Source organism: Lynx canadensis, chromosome E1, assembly GCF_007474595.2.
Source record: "Lynx canadensis isolate LIC74 chromosome E1, mLynCan4.pri.v2, whole genome shotgun sequence".
NCBI lineage: Eukaryota > Metazoa > Chordata > Mammalia > Carnivora > Felidae > Lynx > Lynx canadensis.
Window position 1 is genome coordinate 12,962,961 of NC_044316.2, and position 13,796 is coordinate 12,976,756.

At 55.5% G+C, this 13,796-nt stretch overlaps 1 protein-coding gene across 2 annotated transcripts; it reads left to right on the plus strand.

The window, feature by feature from the left end:
- Nucleotides 1-257: 257 nt before the first annotated feature.
- Nucleotides 258-13,796, plus strand: P2RX5 (purinergic receptor P2X 5). 2 transcript variants are annotated; one of them, XM_030296889.2, is made up of 14 exons: nt 258-1,302; nt 4,844-4,994; nt 5,644-5,715; nt 6,002-6,077; nt 6,166-6,262; nt 6,539-6,619; nt 6,951-7,089; nt 7,649-7,785; nt 8,240-8,333; nt 8,456-8,521; nt 9,772-9,870; nt 10,739-10,821; nt 11,766-11,905; nt 13,311-13,796. In XM_030296889.2, exons 1-14 carry the CDS (start codon nt 1,166-1,168, stop codon nt 13,337-13,339), a joined length of 1,401 nt encoding a protein of 466 aa, XP_030152749.1. In that variant the 5' UTR covers nt 258-1,165; the 3' UTR covers nt 13,340-13,796. The 2 variants fall into 2 exon arrangements, with proteins under 2 accessions (XP_030152749.1, XP_030152750.1); XM_030296890.2 differs by lacking the exon at nt 9,772-9,870 and having other exon boundaries at nt 264-1,302.

Sequence of the window (13,796 nt, forward strand, 5' to 3'; positions counted from 1 at the left end):
GACTAGGCCCATCTCTTGTTTTGGGGACCTTTCTTTTTTTTTTTTTTTCAACGTTTATTTATTTTTGGGACAGAGAGAGACAGAGCATGAACGGGGGAGGGGCAGAGAGAGAGGGAGACACAGAATCGGAAACAGGCTCTAGGCTCTGAGCCATCAGCCCAGAGCCCGACGCGGGGCTCGAACTCCCGGACCGCGAGATCGTGACCTGGCTGAAGTCGGACGCTTAACCGACTGCGCCACCCAGGCGCCCCGGGGACCTTTCAAACAGTTGGTCTGAACACCCCCCTGGCATATTTTATGATCCTAGGTCCTGGTTGCCTGCATCTCCACACCCCCACCCCATCCGTCTGTCCTAGGTGTGGTGGGGAGTTCATGCTGTGGGCGCTGGCTGGGGCCTGCTTGCCAACTGACCCCCTGGGAACGTGGGGTTTTAAAAGAGAGGCAGCTGCTGCAGTAGGAACACCCACTTAAACACAGAGGACACAGGAGCCGTGGGTTGGGCCTGTCTTCAGTGTTTTCAGCCTGAGTGGTGAGAATCAAGGTTCCCCAGAGAGCAGGAAAAATCAAGAAACCTGGTGTGTTTGCCTCCAACTTTTTTTCAACCCCTCCTCACTTCCTGCGCTGTAGGTCCCTCCACCCCTGGCCTCAGTTTCCCTATCTATTCCATCTATTCAACGCCCCCTGGGATTTCTTTGGGAGTAGAGAAAGGTGGGTTTGAAAAGCGGCCCTGCCTACTCTCCTCTCCTCGCCCCTGCAGCGCCGGCTTTCCGATTTCCTGCCCCGCACGTGCGGTCCTGCGCCTCAGGAGTGCCCTCGCCGGCCGGTGGCCCGGCAGATGGTCGGGGTGTCGCCCTCAGCAGAGGAGGAAGAGGGCGAGGTGGCAGCAAGGTCGCGGCCCGGCGCCGCCCCCGTCCCCATTCCCACCCCCACTCCACCCCCACCCCCCGGGCCCCGGCCGCGGCTTCCGCAGCCTCGCCCGCAGCGGCCGGTGCCCCCGCGCGCTCCTCGCCCTGCACGCCCGGCCGGCGACCCCGCTGCTTGGAGTCGCGCCTTCGGGAGCCGCAGTGACGAGCCTCCTAGGACCCGCGGGGAGCAGCGGCGAGAGGCGACTCCCATGCGGCACCCGAGCGGAGGCCCGGGCCGCAGGCGCAGGTGAGGCAGCACCATGGGGCAGGCGGGCTGCAAGGGGCTCTCCCAGTCGCTGTTGGACTACAAGACCGAGAAATATGTCATCGCCAAGAACAAGAAGGTGGGCCTGCTCTACCGGCTGCTGCAGGTCTCCATCCTGACCTACCTGGTGGTGTGAGTTCTCCGGGGGCTGTCGGGGGGTGGGGGAGGCGCGGGGCCGCGGCTGCCCCCTCCAGGGACCTGGGACCTGGACGAGCGTTCCTCGGGCTCGGCCAGGGGCTCTTAGGTCTAAGGGTGGCAGGTAAGGAGAGAGCCCTCTTTCCCCACCGGCTCTGGAGGTGATGAGATGCGGGCAGGGAAATCTGTGTTCCTTCATTTACCAGCCTCTCCGTGGGCAGCTCCTTCCTCTGGGCCGGGGCCCTGGGGTCGGGGCCACTCGAAAGGGGCAAAGACGCAGGGGCCTGGCTCCAGCTGTCTCTCTGGGAGCCTCCCTGGTCTCTTTGGTGCAGGCCCAGGCACCGGGTGGGTTATTTATAATCACTGAGCTCAGTGGCAAGCTCCTGGCCGGGACAACTCAGCAGCCTGGTATGTCCCAGCACTCCCTTCTGGTCAACTCAGCACACCCCGGGCGGCCTCTCTGGTATCCCGCTGGGGGTCCTGCCCTGAGGCCCTCTACCGGGCACCCAGCCGGACCTTCTGCCTCTACCTTTCCCCCCTCCCACCTGGCGGGAGCTGGCACCATGGGTAGAGGCGGCAGCTCCTTGGAGTTGCTCGGCCAGGCACTGTTCAGTACCCTCGCCCCCAAGGAGGGAGGGAACAGGTGGAGGGAGGAAATGACACCAGATGTCTGGGAGGCTGGTGTGCCTCTTTTGCTGCTTTCAGTAAATGCTGTTGAGTCCCTACTATTTCCTGACTGGGGGAGGAACAGATGCTCCTCCTGGGAGCGCCACCCTGACCTCACTAGGAAGCCAAGTGCCCCCACTGCCCCAACTGCCCGTGGAGCTTCATCCCTAAGGCACCCGCATGCCTCCCACCTGAGGGCCTTTGGACACGCTGTTCCTCAGCCACGTGCGCCTTTACGCCTCTCCTTGGTTAGCGCCCGCTCATGCTTCAGACCCACGTTCTCGAATAACTCTGATGCATTCCACAGGGATCGTTTGCTTAATGCCTGACTCCTGTCCATTCTGGAGACACTATGAAGGCAGGCAGGGCCTGGCATCACCTAACTGCTAGGAAGTAGGTGTGAAATGAATGAATGAATGAGTGAATGAGTGTTGTTCCCTGAGAATTTGCTCAATGTTTCTGTCCAGGCTGGGCCCAGTTTGTGCCTACTAATGTTGGCTCACTGTCCCAGCCCTCTCAGGGTTCCTTGGAGACAAGGAGAATCTAGGACTTAGGGCATAGCAGGTCTGCCTCCAGAGATGAAGAGGGTGGGCACATTTTGGTTGGCACCTGCTATGCAAAGAACCCTTACTGGCATCATGGGAGGTGAAGGCCATCCCCCATCACTCCTGCATGACCTCAGGCAGGCAGCTTCCTGCCCTCTCCTGGCCTCCCAACTTTCCCAAGCGGTCAAGCTGTATAGTCTCTAACCTTAACTGTCACGTCACCAGTAAGTTGATGAGTTGTATTTATTGAGCTCTTCCCTGGCGTGGCACTCACTGTGCTAAGCAATTTACATGTGCCATCTCATTGAAAAAACAAATTTTTTTTGATATTTTGAAATAATTTTAGATTTACAGAAAGGTTACAAGAGTAGCATAAACTTTTTGAAACGTCCTTCACCTAGATTGCTCAGATGTTAACATTTTACTACGTTTGTGTTGTCCTTTTCCCTTTTTCTCTCCACACACGTGATGTGTGTGTATATATGCAATTTTTTCTGTTTAAGAGTAAGTTGCAGACATTATGCCCCTTTACCACTAAATACTTTGGTGTGTATTTCTTAAAACCAAGGAATTCTCTTATTTAATTAACCAAGTACAGCTATGGAAATTAGATAATTAACATTGAATCAATATTATTTTCTAACCTACAGACCTTTTGTAAATGGTTCCAATAATTACCTTTATTTATTTTTATTAAAAAATTGTTTTTATTAAGTTTATTTTTGAGAGAGAGAGAGAGAGAGAGAGAGAGAGAGAGAGAGAGAATGAATGGGGGAGGGGCAGAGAGAGAGGGAGACACAAAATCCCAAGCAGGCTCCAGGCTCCGAGCTGTCAGCACAGACCTGACGCAGGGCTTGAACTCACAGACCGTGAGATCATGACCTGAGCTGAAGTTGGATGCTCAACCGACTGAGCCACCCAGGCACCCCTAATAATTACCTTTAATAGCAAAAAAACAAAAAAAACAAAAACAAAAAAAACAAAAAAAAAACAACCCTGAAATCCTGCCTTGCATTCATTTGTCTTATCTCCTTAGTCTCCTTTAATCTGTAATTGTACCTGAGACTGTCTTTGTATTTCATGACACTGATGTTTTTTGAAGAGTGCAGGATTTTTATTTTATTACAGTTTTTAAATTGAAGTAAAATTCACATAGTATGTAACACACCGTTTCAAGCATTTAAAATTATCCGATTCAGTGGCTTTTAGAATACTCACCATGTTTACAACTATCACCGCTATCTTATTTCAGAACCTGTCCATCATCCCAGGAGAAAACCCGTAACTAACTGCTAGCAATGGGTTGGCATTCTCCCTTACTTCACTTAACAGAATGTTTCCAAGGTTTACCTATGCTGTCGCGTATATGAGTCATTCATTCCTTTTATGGCTGAACACGATCCCACTGTATGGATAAACCGCGTTTTGTTTGTCTGTTCTTCTGTGTGGACAGACATTTGGGTTGTTTCTCCCTTTTGGCTGTTACAGACAACATTGCTGAGACCATTCATGTGCAAGTTTTTGTGTGCATGTGGGTTTCCAGTTCTCTGGGGTGTATATTTTGGAGTGAAGTTGCGAGGACAGATCATTACCTTTTGAGGAATGGTCAGACTTTGCCACAGCAGCTGTACCGTGGCAAGTACCCGTTTCTCTGCAGCCTCACCAACACTCGTTATTTTCCTTTTTTTAACTGGGTTATTTGTGTTTTTTATTGCTGAGTTGTAAGAGTTCTTTATATGTTCTGGGTACCAGACCCTGACCAGCTATCTGATTTGCAAATATTTCTCCCTTTCTGTGGGTTATCTTTTCATTTGCTCAACAGTGTCCTTTGATGCACAAAAGTTTTTAATTTTGATGAAGTTCCACTCATCTATTTTTTCTTTTATTGCATGTGTTTTGGGTGTCAAAGAGTATAGGATTTTGTACTCTTTTGTAGAATGCCCCAGGCTGGATTTGTCTGAGGTGTCCTCATGATTAGTTTCAGGTTATGCCCCATTTCCTTTAACTGTCCTCACACCCCTGGAGGGAGGCACTGTTGTCCCTGTGCTGACCCCCGGAGTTCATCGGCCCTCCCGAGGTCACATCACCAGCGCAGGGGTGAGCGGGCTGGCACAGCCTGGGCCAGCTTCAAGGCCTTAGCCCCTGAGGGCAGCCATCTTCCTGCTCTCAGGGTTGCTTGTCGCCTCTGCTGCTTGCAGGACCGGGTCTCAGGCAGCAGTGCCATCGTGGCCCCTGCCCAGGAGCTGGGGAAAGGTGAATACCCCGGGGAAGATTCCCAGAGGGCAGCAGTGACGCTGATGCCCACCTGCCGGGCCCTCTTCCCACAGGTGGGTGTTCCTGGTGAAGAAGGGTTACCAAGACACCGACACCTCCCTGCAGAGCAGTATCATCACGAAAGTCAAGGGCGTGACCTTCACCAACACCTCTGAGCTCGGAGAGCGACTTTGGGATGTTGCGGACTACGTCATCCCACCCCAGGTCTGAGCCCCACCCAGCACTGGGACCTCCGCAAGTAGGGCTTGGCTCAGGGTGGGTCACATAGGAAGCTGCTGAGGTACCCAGGGACTTCATCAATTTTCTCCCTTGGCCCGGGACAGCTGCCAGGGTTTGCAGATGGAGACCCTGCACAGATCCTTCCCCCAACACCAACCCCTTGTCCTCCTTGACTACACCTATGGGACCGCTCCCTTCCCAACAAACCCTGAGCCTGTAGAGACCAAATGGGGCCCCAAGGAGTTCCAGATCAGTGTGAGTCAGGGGGCCTGGCACAGAGAACTGCTCCCGTACATTAGCTGCTGCCCTTGGGAATGGCTCCCTGGCCTATTCACAACTGGCCCGGGTCAGGGCCTTGGCCACCCTGTCAGTACCTCTTCTCCCAGATCTGGGCTTAGATCCCAGGGGCTGAGGTCAGAATAGGGATCCGTGGATGGGGCCAGTTTGGGGTTGTGGGCCTGAAAGGGACCTATCAAAGGACATCTACTCAAGGACTTCAGAGTCAGTGGGCAAATGGGTGGGATCCACCGATTTTGTGGCCCCGTTGTCCTCAACACCCCCTGCCAGGAATCCTGGGAAGGAGGGTCCCTGAGAGGGTAAGAGGATGTCCCTCAACCCCTCTCTGGCTTCTCAGGGAGAGAACGTCTTCTTTGTCGTCACCAACTTGATCGTGACCCCCAACCAGCAGCAGAAAACCTGTGCTGAGGTTTGATTTGGTGCAGAAAGCTGGGGGTGGGGGGGTGAGCCTCCATCAGTGGTTGGGGTCTACCCTTCTCCTGAAGTAGGGGTTTCTGCCCCCTTCCAATGCCCAGAGGATATGTATACTGGAGCACAGACCTGCATCACTTGGGGGGAGAGAAGCATGTTTCCCAGGGTGTGTGTGGCCCCACTCAGGGGAGGAACCCCGTCCCAACTCCTGGGGTGGGACCTTGGTTCTGAACTGGAGCCCCTGCAGGGGAACGCCCAGCCAGGTGCCCCTTCTCTTCCGGCAGAGTGAAAGCATTCCGGATGCCTTGTGTTACAGAGACAGTGACTGCCCTCCCGGGGAGCCCGTTGTGGCTGGAAATGGTGAGGCCTGGAATGGCGGGGTTGGGAGCAAAACGGGGGGGATTGGAGCCAGGAGGCTTATAGCATTGTTCCCGTCCCAATCTCGCAGGAGTGCGGACTGGCCGCTGCCTTCGGGTGGGGAACATGCAAAGGGGCACCTGCGAGATCTTCGCCTGGTGCCCAGTGGAGACAAAGTCCAGGCCAACGTGAGTGGCTATGGCCTCGGGACCCTGAAGAGCTACCTGGGCAGTGAGCGGGTCTCAGCCTGATGGTGGAGACATGTGTACTCTGAGATCCTCTTTCTGAGGACACCCCACAAAGGCCTGAGGACCACCCCAACATGAACAAATTGGTGGTCCTCGGCAAAGGCTCCAGGGGACCCAGGGAGCAGGCAGGCTTCAGCCGTGCCACAGGCCTGGGGGGATGTACAGAGGGAGCAGGGCCAGGGCCTCCTGGACAGACTGTCCTGGCTTGATTTGCAGGAAGCCACTCCTGGGCAAGGCTGAAGACTTCACCATTTACATAAAGAACTTCATCCGTTTCCCCAAATTCAACTTCTCCAAGTATGTGGGACTTGGTTCCCGGGGATCTAGGGCCTGCCTCCTTGTTCACTGTGCGTGGGCCCGTGTGCATGGGCGTGTGTGACATCTGCATGTGAACGAACCACTGGGTGATGCTGGGGCACGCCTCCCCTCTGCTGTGGGAGGGGCGTTCTGTCCTTGAATGGAGGAGGGTGCTGAGGGGGAGTAGTCAGGACTTGAGTAGGGGCTGAAGTTGGGGACTCAGCCTGGGCCAGGTAAAGGCCCTGGGACTCCTGCGTCAGTCAGGCTGTATCTGGCCCGGGAACAGCCAGTCTTGGTTTCATTTCACTGTCTGTTCGTGGCCTCCATCCAGGACCAATGTGCTGGACACCAAAGACAAGGCTTTCCTGAAGTCCTGTCACTTTGGCCCTGAGAACCCCTACTGCCCCATCTTCCGACTGGGGTCTGTGGTCAGCTGGACGGGGAGCAACTTCCAGGAGATAGCCCTGCAGGTGGGTAGCGTGCACTCAGGGAGCCCTGCCTGGGGGCTCACGGGCCCAAGAGCTCTGGGCCTGGGCCCAGGAAGAGGGTGGTGAGGAGGGGGATGCCTGGGGTCGAGTGGTAGTGCAGAGTCCCCTGCCCCAGGGACTCACTGTCTTCAGGATTAGCTCTGACGCACAGCCTGTCAGAACCCAGGCACTCAGTGAAACGCACAGCGAGCACCTGCTGTTTGGTTCGCAGTCCTTGGGGGCATCAGTTGAAACTGAGCCCGAAGGAGCCCCACTGGTGCGTCTGGCTGTCATGTAAGGTGCTGGCTCCAGTAGTTCCCTTCTCCTTGGAAGCATGAAACAGGGGACTTGGGGGGTGGGGGCTGTCAGCAAAGTGCTTTTCTCAGCCTCTCCAAAGGGACCTGGAGCTTCTGCCTTCCTCCTGGGAGGATGCTCCGGCGGGGCTGACCCGTGGCCTGAGCACTTTCCCCGTCTTGTCCAGCTCTCGGTGAAGAGCCGGTCTGTGACTTCTGCCCATCTCCACAAAGTTCTGTGCACTAATTCTTGTCTCTTCTTCATCAAGGGTGGTGTGATAGGAATTCAGATTGAATGGGATTGTGATCTTGATAAAGCTCCTTCTGAATGCAACCCTCGCTATTCTTTTAGCCGTCTGGACAACAAATTTTCAGAAAACTCAATCTCCTCTGGGTACAACTTCAGGTAACTGGGGCTAGACTTGCTGTCTTGTGACCCTGGCCACATTTTGTCCTTTTCTGGGTGCCAGCACTATGACACCCCTTACTGGGGGGAGGTTGTCAGAGTGGAGGTGTAGGGAGAAGGAGCTGAGGAGAGGTGAGGGGTGCCAGCTGGGAGCATCACTGGGAGAGGAGAGAAGTTCCTGTCACCCTGTGGGTTCGCCAGGAAGCCGAGGCTTAGCTTCTTAGCTCGGTCACTTCCATCAGTGCTGTAGTGGCCCTGGGTTGGCCCAGTGTGTTGTGGGAAAGCCCTTGCCTCTTGGGGGATGTCTGTAAGGATTTCAAAGATCTGGAGGAGTCTTTACCATAACGTTAGCAAGAGGGTCTCCAACCTCCCCGGGGGTGCTCATAAATCTCCAAAGTGACCTGGTATGTGTTGCCAAGCACAGAAGTTCTCCCCTGGACCATGTCTCCCCTAGGTTTGCCAAATATTACCGAGATGGAGCTGGAGTGGAGTTCCGCACCCTCATGAAGGCCTATGGGATCCGCTTTGATGTGATGGTGAATGGCAAGGTGTGTGGGTGTATCTCTCATCCTGAGGCCGGGCAGGTCTGGAGTGGGGCATGTTGGGAGTACCTAGGAATCTTGCTGTCCGCCCTTCCTTGTTCACCCTGCTGTGTTTCTCTGTGCTACAGGCAGGGAAGTTCAACATCATCCCCACAATCATCAACATTGGCTCTGGGGTGGCGCTCATGGGTGCTGTGAGTACCTCCTTCCCCTCACCTTCACCCTCTGAGCACTGGCCGTGGAGGGGGACACTGCTCCAGAGGTGCTGTCCTTATGCCTCAGAAAGAATAAGAACGGGCGAGGTCAGTGGGATGCGGGTAGAGGGCTTTCTGGGACTTGAAACCTGCCAACAGCCCCAGGTGGCAGTGACTGACTGACTTTCTCTTTCCAGAGCCAGGGAGGTATCTGCCTGGAGCTCTGGAGCTGGGGGCGGGGCTGGGGTTCTCTGGGATCCTGGGTCAACCCTGAACTTCTAAGCTTCATCTCCACTGCTGCTAAAAAGAAGCAGGATCCAGCTATATGCAGGGCTGCTCAGCTGTGGCCCTACTGCTTATGCTCTTCTGTGTGGGGCCACCCTGTGTGCTGTGAGATGATTAACAGCATTGCACTACCTCCCCGCTAGATGCCCACAGTGCTTTCTCTCCCCCTTGTGAAAGCCAGAAATGTCTCCAGAAATTGCCACATGTCCCCCGGGGAACAAAATCACCCCCGGTTGGAAATCCGGGGGCTAAAAAGATGAGCATTGAGGGAGTCAGGCTGTGGTCCTTCCTCAGATCTGTCCAGCTGGGCCCAGAGGGATGCACAGGAGAGGAAATAGTTGCTGGAGGGTGGGCAACGCTTTCCCCCGAATCTCTTGTCATGCCCCTTTTTTCTTCTGGAAGTTTTTTTTAAAGACATGGGAGCTGTCCGTGGGTGGCCCCTGCCCATCCTGGCAAGCTCCTTGCCAGGGTTTCCGGCAGCCTCGTCCTCTTGGCCCCACTGGAGGCCTCTGGAAGGACCTAGGATGGACTTTTTATTGAGGCCAGGAAAACCGTGTAACAGTATCAACAAGTCAGAGGATTCAGCAAGGCTGTTCTCCTGAGAGGTGGTGGGTGACAGTGAGCCCCAAAGGATTCCTCTTCACTGCAAACAACCATTGTTAGGGAATCCTGTGTTTGCTTATGTAACTTTCTTAGAGAGGGGCCACTGTCAGTCATTACTTTCTTATGATGTGGGTAAATCGGAACACGAGCGCATGGGGTACATACCTGTGAAATCAAGGTAATGGGAAAGGTGGTGGCGGAGGCTGGGTTGGGTGGAGTGTTCTCTGTGGAAGGAGGAGTTGATAAATAACATTTGGGGCATCTGGGCAGGGGCGGGGGAAGAGTTGTGCAGTGCCCTGAGTCAGAGGCCCAGGTCTCCCTTGGCCCACCCCCACTGCTTCATTCCCTCCTCTTTCTGGTAGGAAACACCCCCACCCCTCCGTGCTGCGGCTGGAGTGGCCCTCTGGTGGATGAGACGGGCGTGTGCACCATGCGCTCTGGTCCGAAGCCCCTGTGAACAGGTGTGGGTGGGTTCCCCTGGGTTAGCTCCGTCCTCAACCTCATCCTGTCGTTCCCCCATCCCTGACCACCCCTGTCATTCTTGTTCTTCAGATCCTCTCCAACCCGTCTCTCACACTACCAGAAAGAACGTTAGAAATTTCTAGAATGCCACAGTTCTGTGTCTGCCCCTATTCAAGGCCTCCCCCTGAGGGATTAAGACCAAGGCCTCAAAGGCATTATAAGAAAATTTTCAGGCTGGTCCCCATGTCCCCATCCCCATCTCCAGAAGTGTCTCTTGCTTTTGCAACACGGGCCCTCTGGGATTTCCTTTGCTCCCTCTGCAATGCCTGTGCTCAGTAGACATTTGTTGAAGACATGATTGGATGGGGTCAGGGCAACGCAGGGGTGCCTGGCCTGATAGAGCAGATGGAGTCCATCTGCTAACTCCGGGCGAACTTTGGCTGTACCACGGACAAACTTTGTGGCCTTGGACAAAGGTGCCTCTTTCTAATTCATTTTTATTTTATTTTATTTTATTTTTTTGGGACAGAGAGAGACAGAGCATGAACGGGGGAGGGGCAGAGAGAGAGGGAGACACAGAATCGGAAACAGGCTCCAGGCTCTGAGCCATCAGCCCAGAGCCTGACGCGGGGCTCGAACTCACGGACCGCGAGATCGTGATCTGGCTGAAGTCGGACGCTTAACCGACTGCGCCACCCAGGCGCCCCAAAGGTGCCTCTTTCTGAGCCCAGTTTCCTATCGATTGGAGATAATGGTGCTCTTTAGGGGTTGTTGTAGGGTCCGACGGAAGGTACTGTGTGTCAAATGGCAGGGTGCTTTCTGGAAACCTAGGATTCTGAGTCAGGAACCCTAACTCTTTTGCTGCAGGGGGCTTTCTTCTGTGACTTGGTACTTATCTACTTAATCAAGAAGAGCCACTTTTACCGAGACAAGAAGTACGAGGAAGTGAGGTCAGTTATGCTTCTTCCCCTGCAGCCTGGGGGGACCTTTGTGGGGGCCCCCTTGATCAGAGCTCCCCTCCCTGGCCTAGAAACTTTACCCTGGTTGGATGGTAATGCTTGGTGTGTGACGGCAGGGCCATTGGGAGGTCCCCTGGAAGGGCCGCGGAAGGTGGAATGTTCTGAGAACATGCTTTACAGAGCTGGATTCTGCCTCAGAGCAGCTGGCAGAAGAAAAGGCCTCCAGAGGCCATGGGCAGGGGACCTGGTTTCCAGGCCTGACTCTGCCGCTATCTGCCATGTGACTTCAGACAAGTCCGAGGCCTCCTTGGGCCTCAGTTTCTCTCTCCGTGAGCGTGCTAGCACTTATGTTTTAGGATTCTTGGACTTGGTAGTCCTGGTTGGCTGGGGTTGAGGGAAGCTGGAGTGGTAACGGAAGAAGACGATAGATTTCTTGTTTTTTCCTGTGGGGGCCATTTCCAGGCTCTCTCGGGCCCTGAGCATGGTGGTGTGTATGCGTGTATTCATAGCAGCAGAACATAGTATGAGTGGGAAACCCTCATGTCTGTGGGCACACTGGAAGGGGAAAGGGGTTCTGACCCAGCCATTCTGGAGGAGCTGGGATCAGAATGGGCAATTGCAGATGGTGGGCTCCAGATGGGCACCTGGGCACTCCCTCCACCCCACCGCAGCCTGGGACAGCAGGTGGAGGGTCAGCCCACATCACTTGCCTGGACTGAACCCAGCCCTGATGCAGGCTGAGCCCTCAGCCCTGACCCTGGTCGCAGACGGAGCCCTCATTGCCCATGCCTCCTGGCTGAGCTGCTGGAGGAAGAGGGGTGCCCCCCACAGGGCGAGGGGATCTACAGGGCCTGCCCCACGCCCCCACCCCGCCAGTCTGGGGAAGGTGGGCTGGGCTCTGCAGGCCAGGGTTAACTGGGTCCTGTCCTGCCCAGCGTCCTACGGGTCCTGGCTGAGTCCTCGCAACAGGACGGGACCCCAGACGCAGAGGAGGCGGCAGCGGGGCCTGGGTTGGCCGAGCAGCCGGAGGCACAGCACGGAGGCGGCAGCCAGAAGGAGAATGGCTGCCCGCCAGGTGAGGGGCTGCTGGGCTGAGGACCCGAGAACGAGCCTTGCAGAGACGGCCTGGCCCTCTCCTCTCCTCCCTGCTCCAGGGTGACCTGGACACAAGGCAGGACATCCGGGACGCAGGAGCACCCACCCAAGCTGGACTTTGTGGGGGACAGGGGTGCTTTAGCTCCTTTGTGATCCCCATTATTTCCTCAACACCCCTAAGTTACCACAAAGCTGTCTGCTTGCCGTGCTATCCCAGAATTAAGACAAGAGTACGATGTCATTTCCTCAGGCTTCCTCTGCCTGGCACCTCTCTGAGCTCTTTGTTTGTATGAACCCATCAGCAACTTAATGAGGTGGACACTCACAGTCCCTGTTCTAATGAGGAAACTGAGGCAAGAAAGGTTGTGGCTTGCTCAAGCCACACAGCTAATAAATGGCAGAGCTGGGATTTGAACCTAGTCAGTATGTCTCTAGAATCCAGTTCTTCTCCATGATACTTTTCTGCCTTATCAAGCCCCCCATTCCCCTACTCCTCATCAGATGCCTTCCAGAAATTCTGGAGCTGCCCTCGCCTTAGGAGGGTGGTGGTATGTTGACAGGTGGGCCTGCAGGCTGCCCTTCCCTGGGGAGCCTGGCCATATCTGCAGATGCGACCTCAGCCTGGTGCAGGAGGCAGCCCTGGGCTGGGTCAGGAGGCTGGCCTTAGGCCTCTCCTTCTGCCTGTGTGTCCTTGAGCAGGTACGTGGCCCGTTTTGGGCCTGTAAACGCCCTTTATTTCCCCGACTGGGGGCTGCACACAGGGGATCCTCTTGCTCAGTCAGGCTGGGCTGCTAACTCTCCTTTTGTAAACCATATCCATTTACTGGCCCGGACCGGGGGACTTTCCTCTGGTTCCCAGCTTTCATTCTTTGTTGACTCAGGGACTGGCAGCTTCCAGTGGGGAGCTGGGCCTGTGCAGGGCAGGAGTGAGAAATGGACTGGGAAGGAGAGGCAGGCAAAGGAGGGAGAGAAGTGAGGAAGACAGAGACGGGGCTGTGGCATGGAGGCAGGGAGGCTGGGGTCCTAGCAGCAGCTCCCAATGTGCTCCCTGAGCTCCTCAGCCTGTGAGAGGGAAGAATGACCACCCCGCTGGTGTTGGCTGTGGGACCAGCCTTGCCTATTGCTGTGGGAGGCCCGGGTGCCCTCAGGGTGCCACCACAGGGCAGCTGCTCATTGCTGGTACAGCTCCGGAGGCCCCGGCCCGAGCACCTACACGGACCTGGGCTGTGGCCAGGGACTCCGCCAGTCTGCCCGTCTCTGCGAACTCTCTGTCTGCAGTGCCACCAGCGAGAGGCTGCCGCGGGTGGAGTCTGCCCTTAGGGAGGCCTGCCCTCTTCACAGGGTCCCCAGTTGTCCTCTGTGTGCCCCCTACTCCCCCCACACAGGTCTGGCCACCCGGGGAATGGAAAGGTGAATGTGGAACAGCTACAGAACCTGCAGACAGCGGAGGCATAGCCAGAGGTGTTCGCTGAGAGCAGATTTGGTGAAGATGTTGCGGCAGAACCGCCTGCAGCTCTGAACTGAAAACTCTTTGTGTTTGCGTGGGACAGGTGTTTCCGGTCACAGCCATCTCTTCTGCACCTTGGGATCTTACTACAAGCTTTTCGTTGTGTGTCAGGGGAGGGAAGCCTCCTAGTGGCCAGTGTGGCTCGGATCTAGAAGAGGAGGAATTGGAGAGGGAAGTGGGGAAGGCCAGCGGCCCGAGTGGTACTCGAGTGTTTTCATTTTTCCGAGAACTCAGTTCATTCATTCATTCACACAGTGAATGCTATGTGCTGTGGGCTGTGCCCTATCCAAGAGATCCTTAAATGAGATGCTGACCTGGCCCCTGGGTGCGGGGAGCACACGTGTAATTCCTTCCAGAGCCAACA

Bases quoted from the DNA above. Each gene is read 5' to 3' on its own strand.
- P2RX5 (XM_030296889.2), top strand. From the start codon at position 1,166: ATGGGGCAGGCGGGCTGCAAGGGGCTCTCCCAGTCGCTGTTGGACTAC. The intron at 6,078-6,165 runs GTGAGGCCTGGA...CCAATCTCGCAG, and splicing joins GCCCGTTGTGGCTGGAAATG to GAGTGCGGACTGGCCGCTGC. The intron at 8,522-9,771 runs GTGAGTACCTCC...TCTTTCTGGTAG, and splicing joins GGGTGGCGCTCATGGGTGCT to GAAACACCCCCACCCCTCCG.